Source organism: Octopus bimaculoides, chromosome 3 (genome assembly GCF_046866305.1).
Source record: "Octopus bimaculoides isolate indiv1 chromosome 3, ASM4686630v1, whole genome shotgun sequence".
Lineage (NCBI taxonomy): Eukaryota > Metazoa > Mollusca > Cephalopoda > Octopoda > Octopodidae > Octopus > Octopus bimaculoides.
The window spans coordinates 24,880,788-24,902,784 of NC_142930.1; the positions used below are offsets into that span (position 1 = coordinate 24,880,788).

Below are 21,997 nucleotides of genomic sequence, written 5' to 3' on the forward strand. Positions count from 1 at the left end.
GGTATTCCATCTCTTGTGCTGTATTATGATAGAACCCAGTGAATTCTGTCAACAGAAGAATGGTGAGTGAGTCTAACACCCTATATTTCTCTCTTTCTTGCTACCTCTTCAACAAATTTTTAAACCATGTGATTCCCCTCTTCATGTCCTTAGCATTTCACTCTCTCTCTTCATCTTTCACTTCTACAAACCACATCAGTGACAGCATAATGCATCAGCTGGCTATCTGCTCTCTTACTCCACCTCTTCCTCCTCTCTAACAAAATATATTATTCTTCCACAATCATGTTGAAGAATAATATAGTAGATTTAGTATAATAAAAAAAAAAAAACTTTTCACTATCAACAATATTTGATAGAGAGCACACACTAGTTCTGCCAAGGGCAAGACAACTTATCTGTAGTTGATGCCATGACAAAATACACCTAGCACATTGCATTAATAAGTAGTTTGCAATAGGAAGGCACTCACCATAGAAGCCATGCCAAAGGATAGGACATACAAGTGATACCCAACTAGGAGGACAATAACTCCAAATAATAACTGACTTGAACTGTGAAGATTTTTCCACTCATGTCAGCATAGAGAAGCTTGTGTAAAAATGATGACAGTGGTGTGTGTGTGTGTGTGTGTGTGTGTGTGTGTGTGTGTGTGTGTGTGTGTGTGTATATTTCTTAAGTTTTGTCACACTGGGTTTCATCTTGGTCATGTGTGTTTTACTATAACACTGGACTAACCAAAGCCTTATAAATGAATCTGTTATTGACATAAACTGTGAAAGCCCATTAGCTGGATCATACTAGTAATTCAAAGTCCTAACTTTGTCACATATTTTGTCATACTGATTTGACCTAAGAATTATGTTAAGTCTACACGTGTCTGTAAAATACTGAATCAGTTCCACATTAAACAAGTGGGTAGTTCAGTTGATTGAACAACAAAATGTTTATTGCCAAAGTCGATGGAGGGTCCATCATAATCATCCTTTGTACTATAGGCACAAAGCCTGGAATTTGAGGGGAGGGGGATAGTTGATCACATTGACCCCAGTACTTGACTGGTGCTTAATTTATCTACCCCGAAAGGATGAAAGGCAAAGTCGACCTCGGTGGAATTTGAACTCAGAACGTAGCAGCAGATGAAATACTGCTCAGCATTTCGCCTGGTGTGCTAACAATTCTGCTGGCTCACCGCCTTAGGGTCCATCATAATCATAAAATCAATCAATGCTTATATGTATATAGTAACTGCTTCCTTCTTTTTAGAAATTGTTTTCCATCTACTTTTATTTTTTTCTGTTAACATGGATGGGATTCATTACCACACATTTTGTCTGTGTTGTATGTTGTTGGAAGAAAAACAGCCAGCAACAAAGTAATGCATGTGTGTGCATATATGTGTATGTGAGTGTATATATGTATGCATGATAATTGACACAGTATGCTATGGTGACAAGATCAATGTGAAAGAAGAAAAAATAAACAACTATAACAATTTGAAGAGGGAAATATGAAGGTTGTGGTCAATGAGGAGAGTAGACATGATATCAATTGGTGTACTTGGAAGTATCAGCACTCAACTACCAACATGGCTGAAAAAGATTGGTGCAAGTGTGAAGGAAGAACACTTACAAAAATCAGCATTGCTTGGAACTGCAAGAATTCTTCGCAAGGTTCTTGAAGCATGACCAGTAAACAAGTGTCACCTTAATCTGCTGGCTGTGGACAGCTGACACATTCCATTTTACCCAGCAAAATAAGCTGTGAGTTTTCATCATGCGGTACGATGGCCAATGAGGTGTATCCGAGGCGTGGTTATTGCTAGTTGAAATTATTAATCAGCAGAAGTTACAAAGTAACTCAAGGGCCAAGCATTTTGTGTTTGCATAAGGAAATTGCAAAAGGGCTATGCATGAAACTCCCAGCCCTTGAATTAGGTTATAACTTTATAATAGAAAATGATAAACAATATTTATATACTTATGTAATAAGTTCTATTTATCCTGTTTGTTCCATTAAACCTATGTGTGTATTGTCTGCCAGGCAACAGAATTGTGAGATCTTGCCCAAACATAACAAAGTGTAGTAATAGTAAAGGTTTAAACTCATAACCTTATTTGATATGGTCTGTATTATTTAGCGCCATAACCTTACAACCACTATTTTCTGAAGTGAAACACTTTAAACACATTAAGAATTATAGAAGGGTATGAAAGAAATACTTATATGCAATAAAACAATGTAATGCATATTTTTTTAAATTGGAAGATTCAAGACTGAGTGAGCATATACATACACGTACACACACAACACACACACACATATCAATAAAAGGATTGAAAAAAAAAAGATGGTAAAAATTACAATTATAAATTTATTTTCATTTAAGGACTCACTTTTTCCAATAATTCATCAGCTGCATCCAGTTCTTTTTGAATTTTGCGATCATCTTCATTGGTTATGTCACTTTTTTTATAAGATTCATTTTTTTTGGACTTTTTTTTTGATTTAGCTGAATTATTTGATTCTTCTATTTTTTCACTGGCTTCTTCCGTCTCTTTTAGTCTTTTGGCTTCTTTTTGTCTTTCAGCCTCCCTAGCTTCCTCTGCCTCCCTCCTGGCCTCTTCTGCAGCTATTCTCACTTCCTCTGCCTTTCTTGCTTCTTCTGCTTCTCGTTGTGCTTCTTCAGCAGATCTACGGGCCTCCTCAGCTGCTTTTTCAGCTTCTGCCCTTCGAAGTTCTTCTGCTTCTCTGGCTTCCTCTGCAATTCTCCTAGCCTCCTCAGCTGCTTCTCTAGCTTCCTCAGCTCTCCTGGCCTCTTCTGCCTGTCTAGCTTCTTCTTCCCGCCTAGCCTCCTCTTCTGCCTGTCTCCTAGCCTCTTCCTCCCGTCTAGCTTCTTCAGCAGCTCTTCTGGCCTCTTCCTCAGCTCTCCTAGCCTCTTCAGCTCTCCTAGCTTCTTCTTCTAGTCTAGCCTCTTCCTCAGCTCTCCTAGCCTCTTCCTCCCGTCTAGCTTCTTCAGCAGCTCTTCTGGCCTCTTCCTCAGCTCTCCTAGCCTCTTCAGCTCTCCTAGCTTCTTCTTCTAGTCTAGCCTCTTCCTCAACTCTCCTAGCCTCTTCCTCCCGTCTAGCTTCTTCAGCAGCTCTTCTGGCCTCTTCCTCAGCTCTCGTAGCCTCTTCTTCCCGTCTAGCCTCTTCAGCTCTCCTAGCTTCTTCTTCCTGTCTAGCCTCTTCAGCTTTCCTGGCTTCTTCTGCTTGTTGAGCCTCTTCAGCTTTTTTAGCCTCCTCAGTTTTTCTGGCTTCTTCTGCTTGTCGAGCCTCTTCAGCTTTTTTAGCCTCTTCTGCTGCTATTCTGGCCTCTTCAGCTTTTTTAGCCTCTTCTGCTGCTAATCTGGCCTCTTCAGCTTTCTTAGCCTCTTCTGCTGCTATTCTGGCTTCTTCAGCTTTTTTAGCCTCTTCTGCTGCTATTCTGGCCTCTTCAGCTTTTTTAGCCTCTTCTGCTGCTATTCTGGCCTCTTCAGCCTTCTTAGCCTTTTCTGCTGCCTTTTGACTTTTTTCAGTTGTTTCTTTCATTGCTTCAGCAGTTTTTTGTGATTTAGTTTCTTTCAACTTGTCATCACCCAAAGATCCAGATTCTTTTGTATCAGGAGGTGGTAAATTGCCTTGTAATTCTCCTTCACCATCATCAATAAAATCATTTTCTAACGGGTAAGATTCTTTCACTTTTTCTTCTGGAGTATCAGTGTCTGGCGCATCACTTTTTGGAAACAGGGTTAACATAGCTTTTCCAATGTAGGCATCTGAAACTGTCTTTGCTTTTTCAATATAGGGATCTGAAAGAAACAAAAAGAGAAAGAAAAGAAAAAGAAAAAAAATGAAATACAATGTGTCCCACAAATAAGACAGCATTTTAAACACAATTATATTTGAAAATCTTACAGACTTATGGAACACATTGTATAAATCACAACTGGTAATATTTTCTTACATAGGACATAATGTCAGAAATATATAGAAAAATAGAAAATGAAACTGTAATTTTCATTGTGTTTCTCAAGGAAATTAGCAATATTAAGTGAATAAATTATAACTGAGAAATGAAGCAGACTTTGTAAGAAATTCTTATTCTATGACAAATGGTACAAAGAAATGTAATAAATGTAACAATTATTACTATACACATATGATGTTATACAACACAATTATGACACAATATCACAGTACATTTGATATATCTTACATATAATAATATAACATTACATATGTCAGAATACCACATGTGACATAACACCACACTACAAATGACATAACTCAATATATATCACACAACATATAGCATGAAACCACACTTTATATGACATAATACCTATTATTCAATGACACTGAGCCAATAAAGGAACTTCCACACAGTTGCTTGACTTGCTAGAAAGAGCAAAGCAGCCAGATGTTTTTCAAAGCTCATCCTACTGGCTTACAAAAGAAGGGCACATTGGATAGTAAGGTTTTTGGGTACATTAAATCTTGACTAGGTTCTGGTTCATAAGTCTGCTTGATTATAGCTGATCTGGTCCTAAACAACAACTACAATATGGGTAATTGTGTATATGTACTTAAAACACTTGATATTTTAACTTAACCCTTTAGCATTAAACTGGTCATATCCAGCTGTTATATTCTACACATTTCATATTCAAACTGGCCATAATATCCAGCCCCTCATACCTATCCTATAGTGTCATTCTAAAAATAAACAATTACATCACTGAAATCTCAAAGCCACAAGATAAATGCATGATTAATTCAAAACAATGTGAATAAAAAAGATTTACATTTGACAGAGTAATCTGAATGCTAAAGGGTTAAGATACATATATAAATTATACTAGGTTTCAGCTACTACATACATATTACTTTATTGGATTTTAAGCCAATGAGGGAGGGATACATCAAATAATTTAGCTTTGGATACGTTATGCTTCAAGTAAAGATTGGAATATCAGAATTGAAAAAGTCTTTGATCAGAGCACTATCTGATTAGAGCTAATGTCAATTTACATAATTACTTGACCAGTTTCATATAGCATGTTGATCAAAACTGACTGGTTTCAATCAACGATATACTGTGTTTCAACTAATACGCATATATAATATAATGGTTTGGAATATTTATAGATAAAACATTAGGTTTTGAGTCAATAATGGTTGTTTGACCTGTTAGAAATAGCAGCTAAAACTTTCTCAAATCACATTCCAATTTTACAAAATGGAAGGACACATTGGGCAATGTAGTTACAGACATACAAAACAAGGCATCTTTGATCATATTTGCTCAACAGCCAAAACATTGCAACTATTATGTATGTTGAAAGAAGTCGTTATGAGGGCACTTAAGCAGGTAGAAACAGAGGCAAATCTTCCTTACATCATACACTACCAAATGACAGACATTCATTATCATCATCATCACTTAACATCTATTTTCTATGCTGGCATGGGTTGGACAGTTTCACAGAATCCAGCAAGCCACCAGATTGTGCAGAGCTCTAGTGTCAGCTTTGGCATGGTTTCTACAGCTGGATGCTCTTTCTAAAGCCAACCAAATGAAAACTGAGACTAATGCAGTTTTGGGTATACAATGAGATGGAATTGTTAAGGTTAGAGTATTTTTGATCTGAGCTGACCTGAAGCTAAACCACATATTAAATTTTAACCCTTAAAGTATGGGAGTCATCAATAAAAAATTCTGACTGTTATATCATTATGAAAATGATCAGCACAAGAAAATGGGATTCAGTCCTATAATATAGCTTTTCTAGTATTCATACCGCAATAAAACACCCCAGTCCTTATATTATTCGAAGAAGGGAGACTAGGAAAAACAACAGGAAATGGCCTTTGAGCACTGCAAGTAAAGTTCACTTTGCTACAAGCATTTGAGTCACTACCTCAGTCTTTCAACATACCTTTTCAGCTGCACCTTTCCTTGTGTAATGTCACTGTATGTTAAAGTGTAATGGTGTCAGAGCAGGTAGGTAATGTCTTTGGAAGCTGCCCTTTCTTAGGTGAATAATCTTGTATTATCTTCTTAAGTACCCCAGCAACCACAGTATTTCTAGAGGGCCATCTACAACTGACTTTAAACTGTTCTTACAGAGGTAGATGGATTGGAAAATGACAATTCCTGAGCCCTAGTTTCCACCTCTCCTCTTTCAACTAACCCCAAAATTAGGCAAAGCCTCCAAATACAAAGGATATAATCAAACCTTAGGCTAATTCTCATTTCTGTGTCCAACCTTGATCTACTTCTACATGCTACTTCTTCCTAACATCCAAACAGCAAATTGTATTTCTCACTGACACAAATTCCCATCCCATATCTATTACATCTCTACTGTTCAGGCAACACTCACAATATAAAAGGTGATGTCTGCACTCAGAGAATCTACTGTCGCCACCATTCAAACTCTTTTACCTGGATATTAGAAACAAAGACTTCTAGTTACTTGAACACTTAATGTCTCATTCTACCACATTTTTCTCTGAATTTATGTTAGCTGTTTTTACTGCTCCCCAAACTATTCCAGTCATCAATGCTTTTTTTTTTACATTCATAGCACACTCTTCTTGGTCCTGACACTCCTACCATACCACTCAGGCTGTATTCTTTGCTACACTGAACTGACTGTACCAGTTAGTATCCAATCTGCTTATATCATTAACCAATACACAAACAGTGACTCACACTGTTTCTTCTATTATTTCAATGATTACATCCCTCTAGTTAAGACCAACTGGCATACTCTTCTTCTATCATTACATTGTATCTTGCCACTAGATCTGTTCTGATAATCCTTCCTCCTCAGAGCTGCAGCTCCCTCACTGCCATGTTTTTCTACAGACATTTAATTGAACATTATACACATAAGTATCACTAACTGGGAGAACCTGCATGCCAGCCTCATTTGACTAAACATATTATACAATGAAATCTTCAAAGACGTCTGATAATGAGACTCAACATTACTACATTTGTTTTAAAGAAACCTCTTCCATTAAATCTCTCTCAAATCTCTGCAACACTTACATCATGTCCATTGATGACAGTCAGACTGACAAAATTATAGATGAAATGGAATACAGAGCTGCAAAACTTTCTATTAGCACAATATATGCTTCAGCATTACACCTGACAAGTATTTTATTTGGTGGTGCTGAGACCAAATCTTCTCTGAGGTATACTTGATAAGAAATGGTGTTAGCTAGACTGCTTGATCACCAAATATCCTACCTGGCCACGGATTCTCTAGTGGTACCTTAACAATCCAGTCGCTACTCACAAACTAGTCTATATTAATCATAAATTATACCACACAGTATACAACATAATCTTTTATGTATATGCAGACATACTGGTTTTGTTGTTAAGATTATTTGATTAGGAAGACTAATGCAAATTCAAGATCATTTAGACCTGTCCAGTAAACCTATGTTACATTGCACTCTCATTTAAGTGTACACATCAAACGATGATGATGATGATGATGATGATGATCATTATAAACAGAATGTAACACTGCTTGAACGAAAATGACAAAGACTAAGTATATATTACACAATACAGCACGTATAATACCTGATTGATTGTATGTACATACAATATGTAAACTGTGAATATTTTAGGAGTTTAAACCCCAAGTTAATAAGCGCATGAAATCAGGAAATATACTCATAATTTTAAGTCTGATTGAACATTTATAAGAACTGGTTAACTTAAAAAGACATGCTGTCTTGTTTAGGAATATATACTTTATAAAGAAATTCTGTTGTATACAGAATATGGTGTAGTTCTGACAGAAAGTGACTCGGAGTAATTATAGATTTTATCACACAATACATAACATTCAGTTATCTGTATATAACCACACCTTATCTTACTGGGTTATGTTGTTTAAATTATACTTTTCTCTCTAGTAGATAAATGTAATCATAATTTAAAGGTATCTTTCTTCTGAAACAGTTTCAGCATATTCAGAGTACAAACTTGCAAGATGCTCCCTCATTGTTCAGTTGGCTACCCTTAAACTATAGATTTCTTCAAACATGACTGACTAGAGTCACTAATCCTCAACAACAATAATTATAGCTCAGCTCAAGCAAGACTAACTGGGGTCACTATATCTATACAATGGCAGTAGCAGTAACAATAAAGAGGCTGATGCAAAGGTTATACAACATCAACAAAAACAACAATTTTACCAACACAATACATTATCAATTCAAACAAGAGCACCAAAAATAAGTTTTAATTACTTACCAACAATATCACGGACATTATCATTCATAAGGTATAACGTGACAAATGCTGAGGAACAGAGCACAATAACAAGCAAGAATTTGCCAAGCACTGAGCAGACACCAGATTTTTTCTTTTGAGACCTTTTGCTCTCTTTTTTGTTGTTGTCTTTCTTCATATTGTCTTTCTTTATATTATCTTTTTTTATATTATCTTTCTTCACATGATCTTTCTTTCCATTCTCTTTCTTCGTGTTCTCTTTCTTTGTATTTTCTTTCTTTGTATTTTCTTTCTTTGTGTTATCTGAAAGAAAACAAAAAAAAGTTGTTTTAAAATTAAACATGTGGATAAATGTATCTTAAGGTATATATATGTACAGGTATACATGCATATGTATGGATATTCACATCCACACATATATCCATCATTCCCATATCTATCCTTTCATCAGTGTCTTGTCAAATCCACCCTGTAATTTCAAGATTTTGACTATTCTTTGTGTCTTCAGTCTTAAATATTTCTGATTTACTAATCTCTTTTATTACATGGAAAAATGGGAGCATGAAAAGTAATATTCTTAAGATTATAAACCTAGAAAAGTACAGGACAAGTTATTACACCTGGAAAAGTATAGGACAAACTAATACTTCAAGTAAAGTAAAGAATAAGAAACTTTTTACTTAAAATATTGCAGCAAAGAATGCCAGTTCTTCTAATTTATCCCTTTGCAGTTCTCATCTTTTAAATTTATTGTACAAAACTGTTCAGCTAATTTGTAAGTTTGTCTAATTAGTCACTTTTTTCTGTATTTAAGGTAGTAAATTAGACAAATTCTACTTAAATAAGTATAATGTTATTTGTAAACTATAATAAAGTATTTTTTAATACTCAAATTTTAATTTTAGCTGCAATATTTTAAGTAAAAAGTTTCTTATTCTTTACTTTACTTTACTTGAAGTAATAATTTGTCCTATACTTTTACAGGTGTAATAACTCGTCCTGTACTTTTCCAGGTTTATAATCTTAAGAATATTACTTTTCATGCTCGCATTTTTCCATGTAATCCATGATTTTTCCAGGCATTGGTGTTATAAGATAATTAATAATGTGTCAATTAATAATTTAGGATTTTACCTTATAAAATACTGGGTAGGGGGATACATTGGCTGCTATTTTTATCATGTCGAGCAACCAGGTAGAGGCTCTTTCATTGGTTTGATTGTGTGATGAGATTTTTTTACACATATGTATAACATGCATATATATCATCAACAGAAGTTAGAGAGTAAGTCAAAAGCTGAGAGTTTCATGTAATGGCACTTATCAAACACGAATTTGTCCATTGTCACTCTGTAACTTGTGACGAAATAACTTCTAAAATACAAAATTTTGTCAAAAACGTTAAGAGAAAACCCTGTTGGATGTGGCACATTATACCAGTATCAGAAATTTCAAAGTGTTAAAAAAAATTAAATAATCTGTACGACAAATTGAATAGATCCGAAATGGATAAAAAGTAAAGTCGACCTCGGCAGAATTTGAACTCAAAATGTAGACACAGGCGAAATACCTATTTCTTTACTGCCCACAAGGGGCTACACACAGAGGGGACAAACAAGGACAGATAAACGGATTAAGTCGATTATATCGACCCCAGTGCGTAACTGGTACTTAATTTATCGACCCCGAAAGGATGAAGGGCAAAGTCGACCTCGGCGGAATTTGAACTCAGAACGCAGTGGCAGATGAAATACCGTTAAGCATTTCGCCTGGCGTGCTAACGTTTCTGCCAGCTCGCCACCTTAGAATGTAAACATTCATTTTAGCAATATATTCTTTATTATTCTTATTGCTAAGTGTTACTTCCTTACTCTCTTACTGACATGAAATTTCGTGGCATTTCACCCCATAACTATCATTTAAGCCTAAGAAAAGTATACTTTTATTTTAAAATTAAAAAGTTTATGCTAATTGAAGGTGAATAGGTGCCTTACTACTCCCTTGAGGTCGCATATTTTGATGTAACTTTTTTTCTACTGAACCAAATCTCAAACTATTTATGCCAAAGTGTAGCTGAGGAGGTGTCCTCTTTAAAACTGTTAACAGTTTGCAATTTAGTTGAGAACTGAATTAGTGGTGAAACTTGGAAACTGCTGCGATTGACGAACTGGTGGACTTAAGAATATATTCAACCACTACCATGGTTGAATGAAAATCAATTGCACACTATTAACTATGTACCAATCTGTGCTATTTTCTTTGATCTGTATGCAGTTTTTACAACTATTTCCTATTTTATGGTAATACAAAATCATTACTGTTGGACTGTAATGCTCCATGTATGGTCATTACTGTTCTAGTTTTTGAATCTAAACTAATATATTTTTAGTCTTCATCATAATAATAATCGTTTTATGTCCTCATGCTGTAGTGGTATGGGTTGGACAAATCATTGCTGCTCTTCTAGATGGATCAGAAAATTACATTTTGCTCACAAGTTACAATTTTGGCTTGGTTTCTGAAGTTAGATGTTCTTCCCAAAACTAACCACTTTGCAGAGTGTACTGGGTAAATTTTTTTGAGGCACTAGTGCTTCATAAGGTATCATGTTTTTGACAAGATTAAGAAAACCTTTTGATCTCGCTCTTAACTGAATGCACTTCATGCACCATAACACCAGCACAAGAGATGATAGAGTTGACAGTGTGATGTATAACAAGAGCTAGATAAATGCAGAAAGTGAGTGGTATCTTGAGATAGTGGGTGCAGCACCAGTTATCTATATTTCCTCCAGTCCACTCTGTAAAGTGATTGGTGTTAGAAAGAGCATCCAGCTGTAAAAACCATGCCAAAACAGACAGTGAAGCTTGGTGCAGCTCTCTGGCTTGCTAGCTCCTGTCAAACCATCCAACCCATGCCACCATAAAAGACAGATGTTAAACAATGATGATGATGATGGAGCCTATGTGCAGAGGCTTGCCTTGCCTTAATAATAGCAATTCTTAAATGAAGCTCATAACCATAGCTTATTTGAGTGGATAGAGCAGTTAATGAAATCAGTCCCAGTACATGACTGGTATTTTATCAACCACAGAAGGATGAAAAGTAAAAATTAACTTCGGAAAGATTTTAAACTCCCAATATAAAGAGATGCAACTAAATAACACAAATTATTTTGTCAGATGTCCAACTAGTGCTGCCAGATTTAATAATAATAATAAAACTAACAGCAGGTGGTATAAGCATGTGCTAAGCAAGGTACAAGACAATGACCAGACCACAATCATTTGGGATATGCCGGATCAAACCAACAAAAAAAAAAAAAAAAAAAAAAAGCTAATCACCCAAACATATTAGTCAAGGATTGGGGAAAAAAACACCTGCTTACTGATAGACATTGCAGTCCTTTCTGATGAAAATATTGTCAAAAAAGAAGTGGAGAAATTGTTGAAGTACAAAGACCTCAAAATCAAAGTGTTCAAAATGTGGGGCACAAAGGTAAAAACAATACTAATAATAATTGGAGTATTGAATGTGATAAAAAATCATATGAACAAAAATGTAGAAGTTATACCTGGATGCTCAACACTACACACTATCCAAAAAAATAGCCCTGCTAAGAACAGCCCATATCTTATGCAAGACACTATCAATCCAATAATGCAACCTAAACAAAACAGCCTACAAATAGAAGACACACTCTATATTGCATTTACCCAGTGAAATAAACTCCCACCATTAAGTCATGAAAACCAAAGCATTACACACTCAACACACAATACAAGAACACAACAAAAGATAGCACCATACCTCAAGGAAAAAAAAAACTAGCACACTACAGTACCAGAAATAGTTTGCACACTCCCAACAACAGGAAAGAACACACAATGCTGCACACACCCCAGCAACATGGAGGTGTAGCAGGGGATGGAGTAGAAATTTGCCTCAATCTACCAAGTATTTAATAATAATAATGATGATGATGATGATGATGATAATAATAATAATAATAGGTCCTTCTACTATAGGCACAAGGCCTGAAATTTGGGTGGGGAGAAGGGACTAGTCAATTACATCGACTCCAGTGTTCAACTGGTACTTATTCTATTGACCCTGAAAGGATGAAAGGCAAAGCTGACCTCAGCGGCATTTGAACTCATAATGTAAAGTCAGAAGAAATACCGCAAAACATTTTATCTGGCACGATAAAACTTCTGCCAGTTTGCAGCCTTATCAATAATGTTTTTAAATTTAGGCATAAGGTCAGCAATTGTTGGGGGGGGGGGTAATTAATTGATATAAGTAATAGTCAAGTACAAGGTTTTACCCTTGTTCTTGACTTAGTTTATTTTGACTCTCAAAAGAATGAAAAGCAAAGTTAACTTCAGCAGGATTTGAACTGGATAACAACAAGTACATTAAAGATGACCAGTGCCCATCTCTTTGTGGTTGCCAGCAAAATGCAACACAAAATAGTATCCACTTTAGTGCTCCTATGCCCACTTGCATACACAGGGCTTTGATCTCAGTGGCCACATGTATGTGTCTCCAACAATGAATAATGATTGACAGTAACAAATATCTCTAAAATAGTAAAGAAGGTGGCATTGATTTATTAGTGTGTCATTTCTGAATGTTTCCAGACACCTTGGATCTTATTTGGTTGGCTAGTTGTAATTTAACCATAGGTCATCCCTCACCAAACTGATTTATGATAAAAAACATTCTGATTGTGAACTTTCCATTTTTTTCTTCTAGGTATGATATATCCAATGCCACGTTACCCAATATATCTAGCATGGTGTAATTTGAAGGGTGTTTGGTTTCTACTTCTAACAGGTCAAGCAACTATGTAGAATCAAACTTGCTGGCATATGACTAGCTGGTAGTAACAAAATGGAAACAAGTAAAGCAATTAACCAACACTACCACCACTCAACCAGCAACTTTGAACACACTTTTGCATATCAGTATATGTGAAATGTGGAGGTGCAATGGCCCAGTGGTTAGGGCAGTGGACTCGCGGTTTTGATTCCCAGACCGAGCGTTGTGAGTGTTTATTGAGCGAAAACACCTAAAGCTCCACGAGGCTCCAGCAGGGGATGGTGGCGAACCCTGCTGTACTCTTTCACCACAACTTTCTCTCACTCTTACTTCCTGTTTCTGTTGTGCCTGTAATTCAAAGGGTCAGCCTTGTCACACTGTGTCACGCTGAATCTCTCCAAGAACTATATTAAGGGTACACGTGTCTGTGGAGTGCTCAGCCACTTGCACATTAATTTCATGATCAGGCTGTTCCGTTGATCGGATCAACTGGAACCTTCGTCGTCGTAAGCGATGGAGTGCCAACAACAACAACAACAATATATGTAAAATATGAAGGCTTGCTTAGAGCTATCACACAGATGCACTTTACTGATAGATGAGAAAAGATACTTAAAAAAAACGTCAAATATTTCACTTATGTATATGTGAGAAATTGAGAAAGAAAGGTAGAGGTAGAGACAAGAATCTGAGAAAAACTGAGTAAAAAATGAAGGGGTTAGGGACAGGAAGTTTGTGAAGGAAAGAAAGTGCAGTTGTGCATATTTGTGAGTATGCATGTGTGTGTGTGTGTGTGTGTGTATGTGTGTGTGTGAGAGACAGAGATAAAATTTTGTTTATGAGAAAAAAAAAAATTGATAAGTAGATCAAATATCTTTCCAAAATACTGCATACATGTGTGTGTCTAAGAAAGAAAAAAATTTAAATATATGTAAATAATATGTATGTGTGTGAAAAATAAAGACTACATATGCAGTGACAGAGATTGTATATGTGTCTGTCACAGAGAAAGTGAGAGAGAATTGATGTATGCACAAGTGAGAGTGTATGTGTGTGCATGAGAGACTGTATGCATATATTAAATGAGAATGTCTGCATGTGTGAGACATAGATATGGCCAAGTATTTAAGAAGTTTTCCAAGCTATCAATTGATTGTGTAAAGATATTAATGAATCTTCATTGGATTCATATTAGATTAGATAAGAAATGAGAGAAGAATGCTTTTATCTGCTTAAATTTTAAAATATATATATTTTTTTTGTATAGAGAAGCATAAATATAGATACATCAAGGATAATCTATGAATTATTTGAAATAAATATCTTTAATCCTTATTATATCAACATTAACAAAATGAAAATTGAATTAATATCATTACTGAATGAACTGATAGATGGTGAAATTGGCAGCCATACTGGCATTGACAGTTACACCAAATTTTAAATAAAATGTGTGTGTGTATGTGTGTGCGTCTCTCTCTCTCTCTCTCTCTCTGTATATATATATATATATATATATATATATATATATATATATATATATATATATATATATATATATATATATATATATAATCAGCAGGAGCAGGCATAATTGTGTGATTAAGAACCTCATGGTTTTAGGATCAGTCCCACTGTGGGCAGTGTCTTCTAAATAGGCCCAGACTGAGCAATGAGTGAATTTGGTAGATGGAAACTGGGTGGAAAGCTGTTGTACATATATGTGTGTGTATTTGTCTCCCTACCACTGCCTGACCACCAGTGTTGGTTTGTTTACATCACTGTAACTTAGCGATTTGGCAAAAAGAGTCCAACAGAATAAGTACCAGACTTATAAACAAGTACTGGAGTCAATTTGTTTGGCTATTCCATGCTAGCATGGAATGGCTGGTTTGACAGGAAACGATCAGCCCAAGGACTGCATCATAGACCAGTGTCTGCTTTGGCAAGGTTTCTGAGGTTGGATGCTCATCTAATGTCAACCATTTAGCAGTGTGTACTGGGTGCTTTTTTTTTTTGTGCTACCAGCACTAGTGGAGTTGTCATGTACTCAACTAAGCAAAATTAAGGTTCCTCTTGATCCTACAATATCTCTACTTGCTTTTGCCAACCACATCACACACACACACATTAATTTGACCAGGACTTCTGGCTCATTCTCCCCAAATAATTCAACCAGACTGGTTGAATAAGCTGTTAAGAGTAAAACTCGAGGTCTCAATTGAATCAACATTATCAATAAATTTTATGAGTAAATGGTATTTGTTATATTTCAACAAATTGATTTTGAGTAACAATATATTTAAATACTCTTTTACTTGTTTCAGGTATGTGGCTGAAGTGTTGCTGGAGCACCACCGAGGTATATGTATATGAATATCATCATTTCATGCTTGTTTTCCTTGCTAGCATGAATTTGACAGGTTATCATGGACAAAAATTATCTCATATTTGGAATTACTGTCCTCCTAAATGGATCAAGGGACTACATCTCAATCAAATGTCTTTAAGTTTGGCATAATTTCTAAAATTGGATACTCTTCCTGTAAAAGGGTAAAGTCCCCCTTCAGTCATGAATGACCATGAGATTGCACCTAAAAAGTTCCCTTTCAAGGTACAAGTCCAGGCAAGGTTGTTTATGAAAGATCAGCAGTCACCCATGCATACCAGCCTCCCCTCTGCACACCACTTATGTTATCCAAGAGCTTGGTACCAGTGATGTTGCAATTCCTTTCTACAACTGAGTGAACTAGAACAACATGAAATAAAGTGTCTTACTCACGAACACAACACACAGCCCGCTCTGGAAATCGAACTCACTACCTCATAATTGTGAGACCAATGCTCTCAGCCACTTTACAGTGTCTGAGGTATACTGTTTTCATGGCATCATCACGAGAGAGGTTGTCATGACTTCAACAAGGCAAGACTAAAGGTCCTCTTGATCTAATAATATCTCTACTTGTTTATCAACCACTTAGGAGTAGAAGAGAGGGTGATTAAAGAAGAAGAGTTGGATCTTGTTCAAAACGGGGGCACCAGTTTTCATTTATGTTTTATGTAGTGTTTTTGGTACCGAAAGACTTTCAAACTTCGTATACTTATCTATTTTGTGTTATAGAACAGAAAAAAATTTTTGTATTCGAATTTATTTCATGTAAAAAATTGTCTTATTTCGATAATTTCTACTAATCACTGACGTCTATTTAGTTGAAAACAGTTAGCGCTGTAACGGTGTATATCGTATTAATCCCCGTTAGTTCTGACATTTCAACCCTAACCCTAAAACTAACCCTAACTCTAGAATCCGAACTCTAAAATTGTTACACACATAGATACGCACAGCGTAATTTATTATATAAACAATATATGCGTATAAATTACGATTAAACCGGATGAAATATGTCACAGGGAATAACATTTTTATGACCGCCCAGCAGTAACTCTATTCAGCTGAATAGACGTCAGTGATTGGTTGAAATTACAGAAATACGACAACTTTAACATGAAATAACTTGCGATGTATGTTTTTTTGTTAAGAAGACTAAGAGAAAAAGATGTTTTATATGACACATTCTACCAGTGTCCCAAGTTTCAAAGTGTTTCGTTAAGAAAATACTGGTGCCCCCGTTTTGAACAAGATCCGAAGAGTTAGGATGAAAAACAGAAAGAAAAACGAGTGGTTGGCATAACAATTGGAAGAGGGGGGAGAAAATGAGAGAAATTACAAGTACTGGTATTAGAAGAGTGTATTGAGGCAGTAATGGCTATGAGATAATGGGAGAGAGAGAGAGAGAGAGAGAGAGAGAGAGAAAAAGAGAGAGAGAGAGAGGAATTGATGGCCAGTTATAAAACGGTTTATGGTAAGTGTGATAGATGCCAATAGTGAGAGACCTGAAGGAGACGGAGTGGAGGCAAGCAATACAGAAGAGTAATGTTAGCTCTGGTAAGAACTTAAGGAAAAAAACCCAAAAAAACTGATGAATACCTGCTAGGAGAGGGAAAGGAGAGAGAGAGAAAGAAAGAAAGAGTGTGTGTGTGTGTGATGGATGCCAGTGAAAGCAACATAGGAGGATAATGCTAACAGATAAGAGAGTCATAGATGCGAACAGAGAAGTGGCATGAGGGACAGGAAGATTTTAACCTTTTTGATACCAACCTGCCAGAGACATTCCTCCAGCCTTCCCTGGTTCTAATGATAGAAACTTCCTGTTTAAAGTGACTTAAATTAAAATCATCCACCAAAATTCCCTGGTAATTTGTTTCATTCTGCAACTTAACCCTTTAGCATTCAAACCGGCCATATCCATCCAAACTATTCTACTTGTTTTATGTTCAAACTAGCCAGATCTGGCCGCTCACACCTACTCTACTATGTCACTCTAAAAAATAAACGTTCACATCAACAAAATCTCAAAGCTACAAGATAATGTTTAATTTATTCAAAACAAAGCGAATAAGTATTATATTTGATAGAAAAATCTGAATGCTAAAGGGTTAAATAATTCTTTCTACTGAAGGCACAACACCTGAAATTTTAGGGGAGAGGGCTAGTCAAATACATCGACCCTAATGCTCAGCTGGAGAGATAGATTATGGTAGAAATGGTGATTGAGTATAGGTAGAGCTAGTGTTATTCCCATTCCATGGCTAGTATTGGACATTAACAATGGTGGAGTTGGTATCAAAAGGGTTAAAATAGCTCAACTATTTTATGTTTATCTTTGGCTTTCTAGTATGTGTTGTTTGTGCATAAATATTTACTAATTATTTAATCATGTTGTTGACAAATGCATAAGTCACAAATTAGTCTAGCCATTACAGCAAAGTTCTTTTTGTATTTGATTTAATCAGTGATTGCTATAAGTTTTCTTTGTGAGTAAAAGGATGAGGAGGTACTTGTCTTCTGATGTGTGGTCAATCTCTTTTATTTTTCTGTGTGTGAAGAGAATAACAAGACAGATTTACATAATTTACATTTGATGGATATTTGTCCTCATCCTGTCTGTTGTTAACACGTTTCGAATGATATACTCTCCAGCCTTCATCAGGTGTCTTGGGGAAATTTCAAACCTGAGTTCTCATTCCTAAAGTATTTTTCGATGTTATTATTATTATTATTATTCAGGTCACTGCCTGGAAATGAACTCGGAATCTTGGGGTTAGTAGCCAGCGCTCTTAACCACTATGCCATATGCCTGGTGACCTGAATAATAACATCAAAAAATACCTTATGATTGAGAACCCAGGTTCAAAATTTTCCCAAGACACCTGAGGAAGGCTGGAAAGTATATCAGCCGAAACGTTGTGTTAACAACAAACAAGATGAGGACAAATATCCGTCAAATGTAAATAATGTACATAATTCCTGATCTCTCAAATACAGAACTAGATTTACATTTGTTTAAAGTTTTACAGCAAAAGTCTTTGAAAACTGCAATTTAACTATTTAACTTACCCCTTTATCTGAATCACCAAGTAAAAACACATCACTTTGCCAAGCAAGCAAGAATTTAAGCTAAGAGAGATTGGTAACAGCCTATCAGATAGACAGTTAACATTGATGTTGTAACAGATCTTCAACTAGGCAGTTGACTACATTTTGTCTTTCTATAAAACAGCAAAAATATCGGGATGAGAGAGAGAGAGAGAGAGAGAGAGAGAGAGAGAGAGAGAGAGAGAGAGGGAGAGAGAGAGGGAGAGAGAGAGAGAGAGAGAGAGGTGAGAGAGTGAGAGAGGGTGGTGCTGGTGTCGGTTATAGAAGACAAAATTTACTAGAAAATTATGTGCAATTTGATAAATTGGTTTATTTGCAACCCCAAGATCAAATCAAATCTTGTCATAGGACTTTTGAATGTTATATACCTAGTTCTAGAACAATCACAATAATCAAATCAAGTTATCATCATCAGTTAGAATGGGTCAGGCAAGGCTGCAATTGGTCATATTATTGCTACTCTTGAATCTGTGTTGTTCAACATCCTCACATCTCACTTCACCAATTCTTTCTATGGTTTGTCTTCCTTGTCTTTCTCTTCCTTGAGTAGTTTCTAATGTCAACACAAACTTTTTCTACTCAGCCAGTGTAATCCATTTACAGTATATCCCTATTTCTTGCCCACATCAACCAACACCTTTATATATCCAGATGTTTTTCAGTGATCTTTAGCACTCCACCTTTGTTGTCACTCATACATACATTCTGTTCACCAAAGTTTTCACCATAGAAACATGGTGACACATTCTCTAAATTAATAAACAACAATATCCACATTCTAGCCTCTTAACCAGCATGAACTGTCTTCTCTGTCTCTCAACTCTCTATTTAAAACAAACTCTGCTCTTTGTCAACTTACTGCTCCAGCTTCCCATTCACTTCAAAATATTTACAACATCTGACTTCCTACCAACTAGTCTCTGTCTGCCTGTCTCTCTCTCTCTCTCTCTCTTCATCACTCTATCCAATCCATTATTTACTTCTTTATGAAATTCACTTCCATTAAGTTTTCATCTCTTTAGTTACCACCGACAAGTCAAAAACAATATTCTCTTTTTCTTGAACATCAAAAATATATCAAAACCCAAACAGAACAGCATTCCTCAGAAATTCTTAACAAGTGACATAAAAGTTTTTAGACTTCAATCAACCAAAATGTTGCTGAGATATATTCCCATTTTTCTCCCTCAAATTCCTTTTGTAAAGAAAAATAGTTGATATATACCACCTCAGTATATCACTGTTACTTATTTTGCTAGTATGATCCCATAAGATTTTAACTCAGGACCATGTAGCACCAAGCTAAAGCAAACTAACCAGCTTTTGGTCATTTGTGCCAATTTTCCCATCTTGCATTTTTAAAAAATATTCAAAACCAGTAAATATTAAAAAAAAAAAAATGAAAAAGTAGCAAAAGCCATAAAAAAAAAGAAAATAGTTTATTTATTTAAGCTTGACCCAAAGCTTCAAAACTGAAATTAAATAGCTTACTTTCTTTTGTATATCCTGCAAACCTATAAAATGAAAAATTTTCAAACAATAATAATGATGATGACGATGATGATGATGGTGATGCAATGATAATAATTGTGGTGATGATGATTTGATAAGCACAAGGCAGGACAAGGAAAATCAGTCACTGAATGAACACTAGAACATGCCTGATATTTATGTAGTGGACTCCAGAGGGATTAGAGGTATTGTCAACTCTGCATGATTTGAATCCAGTACATAAGAGAACTTGGTTACTGCAGTAGTTAAGTAATGGAACCCTACCGTTTCTTCAATTCCAAACTCTATCAATAATACAAATAATTTTTTTAGATTGGAATAAGACCACACATGTTAAGAGAGAGATAAAATTTTAGTTGCAATGCAAATTTCATTAGAATTTAAATTCATAAAGCAAAGGGACATAACTAAATACTATAAAGCATTTAGTCTGTCACTTTACCACTTCTATATTTCACAGCCTTAATGATAATAATAATAATAATAATAATATGCCATATGTATTGAGAAGAGCATGGTCACTGTGAGAACGATTATCATCCATGTAAATAATTTTTCTCTACATAACTTTATTTGATTTTGTAAATGAACAATATTGTTGTTGTTGTTTGTTCCTTCTCCAGCCATGCCTGGCTCATAAGGGCCGGTGGTCCATTGCAGGTGAGCTGCTAGATGTAAGAGGAAAGAGTGAGAGAAAGTTGTGGCGAAAGAATCAGCAGAATTTTGCCATTACTTCCTGCCAGAGCCACATGGAGCTTAGGTGTTTCTTTCATAAACGCACACATCACCCAGTCTGAGATTTGAACCCGCAATCCCTCGACTGCAAGTTCACTGCTCTAACCATTAGGCCATGTGCCTTCACACAAATAAACAATCTGATGTATTTATTTTAAGGGCCCGTCAATGTATACAATGAGATTCTTTGCTTTAGGAACTGGGAATACACTAAGCAAGAGATGGAAACAAAATTGAAAGAAGAGAATCTAATGATGATGATGATCATGATCATAATAATAATCATAATAATAAAAATAATAATTCTTTCTTTACTAGCCACCAGGGCTGAACACAAAACATAGAGGACTATACACAGACGAGGGACAGTGAGGTTAAATGTGTAAACAGCCAACAAACACGATTAACAAAGAGATTAAATCAACAATATGCTTCCCCAATAGGGGGGGAGTTCCACCATAAGGTGACCAAAGAGACCTCATGCACTTTGGACCCCTTAGCACCAATGGCTCCTCAGGAAGGTACCCTTTCTTCTCCTTTCCTTCTGGCCTACAGGCACACACTTAGAGTAAGCCCATTCACGTGGGCCATTCTTGCCACATTCACCCACCTTTCAATGAACTCCCTCTCCAGCCTCACTTTCCTTTTCAGGTGGAACCTGAAAAAGTTAATGAGGCCTTGGCCAAAGAGGAAGGCACCACACAATCTCTTTTGCCATAGCCACCAGACAGAGAAAAATTGCCCTCCCTTCTCGGCCAAAGGAAGGAGGCAGAGTGATCTTCACAATGGACTCGGATGATAGCTGGATCCATCTTACATGCAACAACAACTGTTTGACAAAGCTCCACAAGTCACCAATGTGCGGGTAGTGTACTAGAGCATACAGAACGGTTTCATTGCTCTGCGTGCATCTCAGACTGACTGACTGCACACCCGTGACTGTAGAGCTTATCCTGAACTGGCAGCGCCCCTCGGTAGCACTGCCAGGCCAGAAATTTATGAAAGTTATCCATAGTTCCCGGCCTGAAAGTCCTCTGGAAGAGACCAGCCAGTTGATCCTCCTCGACACCCAGGACCTCTCCAAGTATGTCATCACTCTTGCCCTCCACTAATCCCCTATAGAACTCCAAGGTGGAACTT

The 21,997-nt window shown here is 36.1% G+C and overlaps 1 protein-coding gene across 3 annotated transcripts in view; it reads right to left on the bottom strand.

Moving 5' to 3' along the window:
• Positions 1 to 21,997, bottom strand: part of LOC106878285 (uncharacterized) — a 108,298-nt gene that overhangs the window by 40,868 nt on the left and 45,433 nt on the right. For all 3 annotated transcript variants that reach the window (XM_089348688.1, XM_089348687.1, XM_089348686.1), the window contains exons 2-3: positions 8,311 to 8,592; positions 2,397 to 3,829 (exon numbers count right to left, since the gene is read on the bottom strand). In XM_089348688.1, coding sequence (XP_089204814.1) covers positions 2,397 to 3,829; positions 8,311 to 8,467 — 1,590 coding nt within the window. In that variant the 5' untranslated portion in view covers positions 8,468 to 8,592. The remainder of the gene's footprint in view (positions 1 to 2,396; positions 3,830 to 8,310; positions 8,593 to 21,997) is intronic.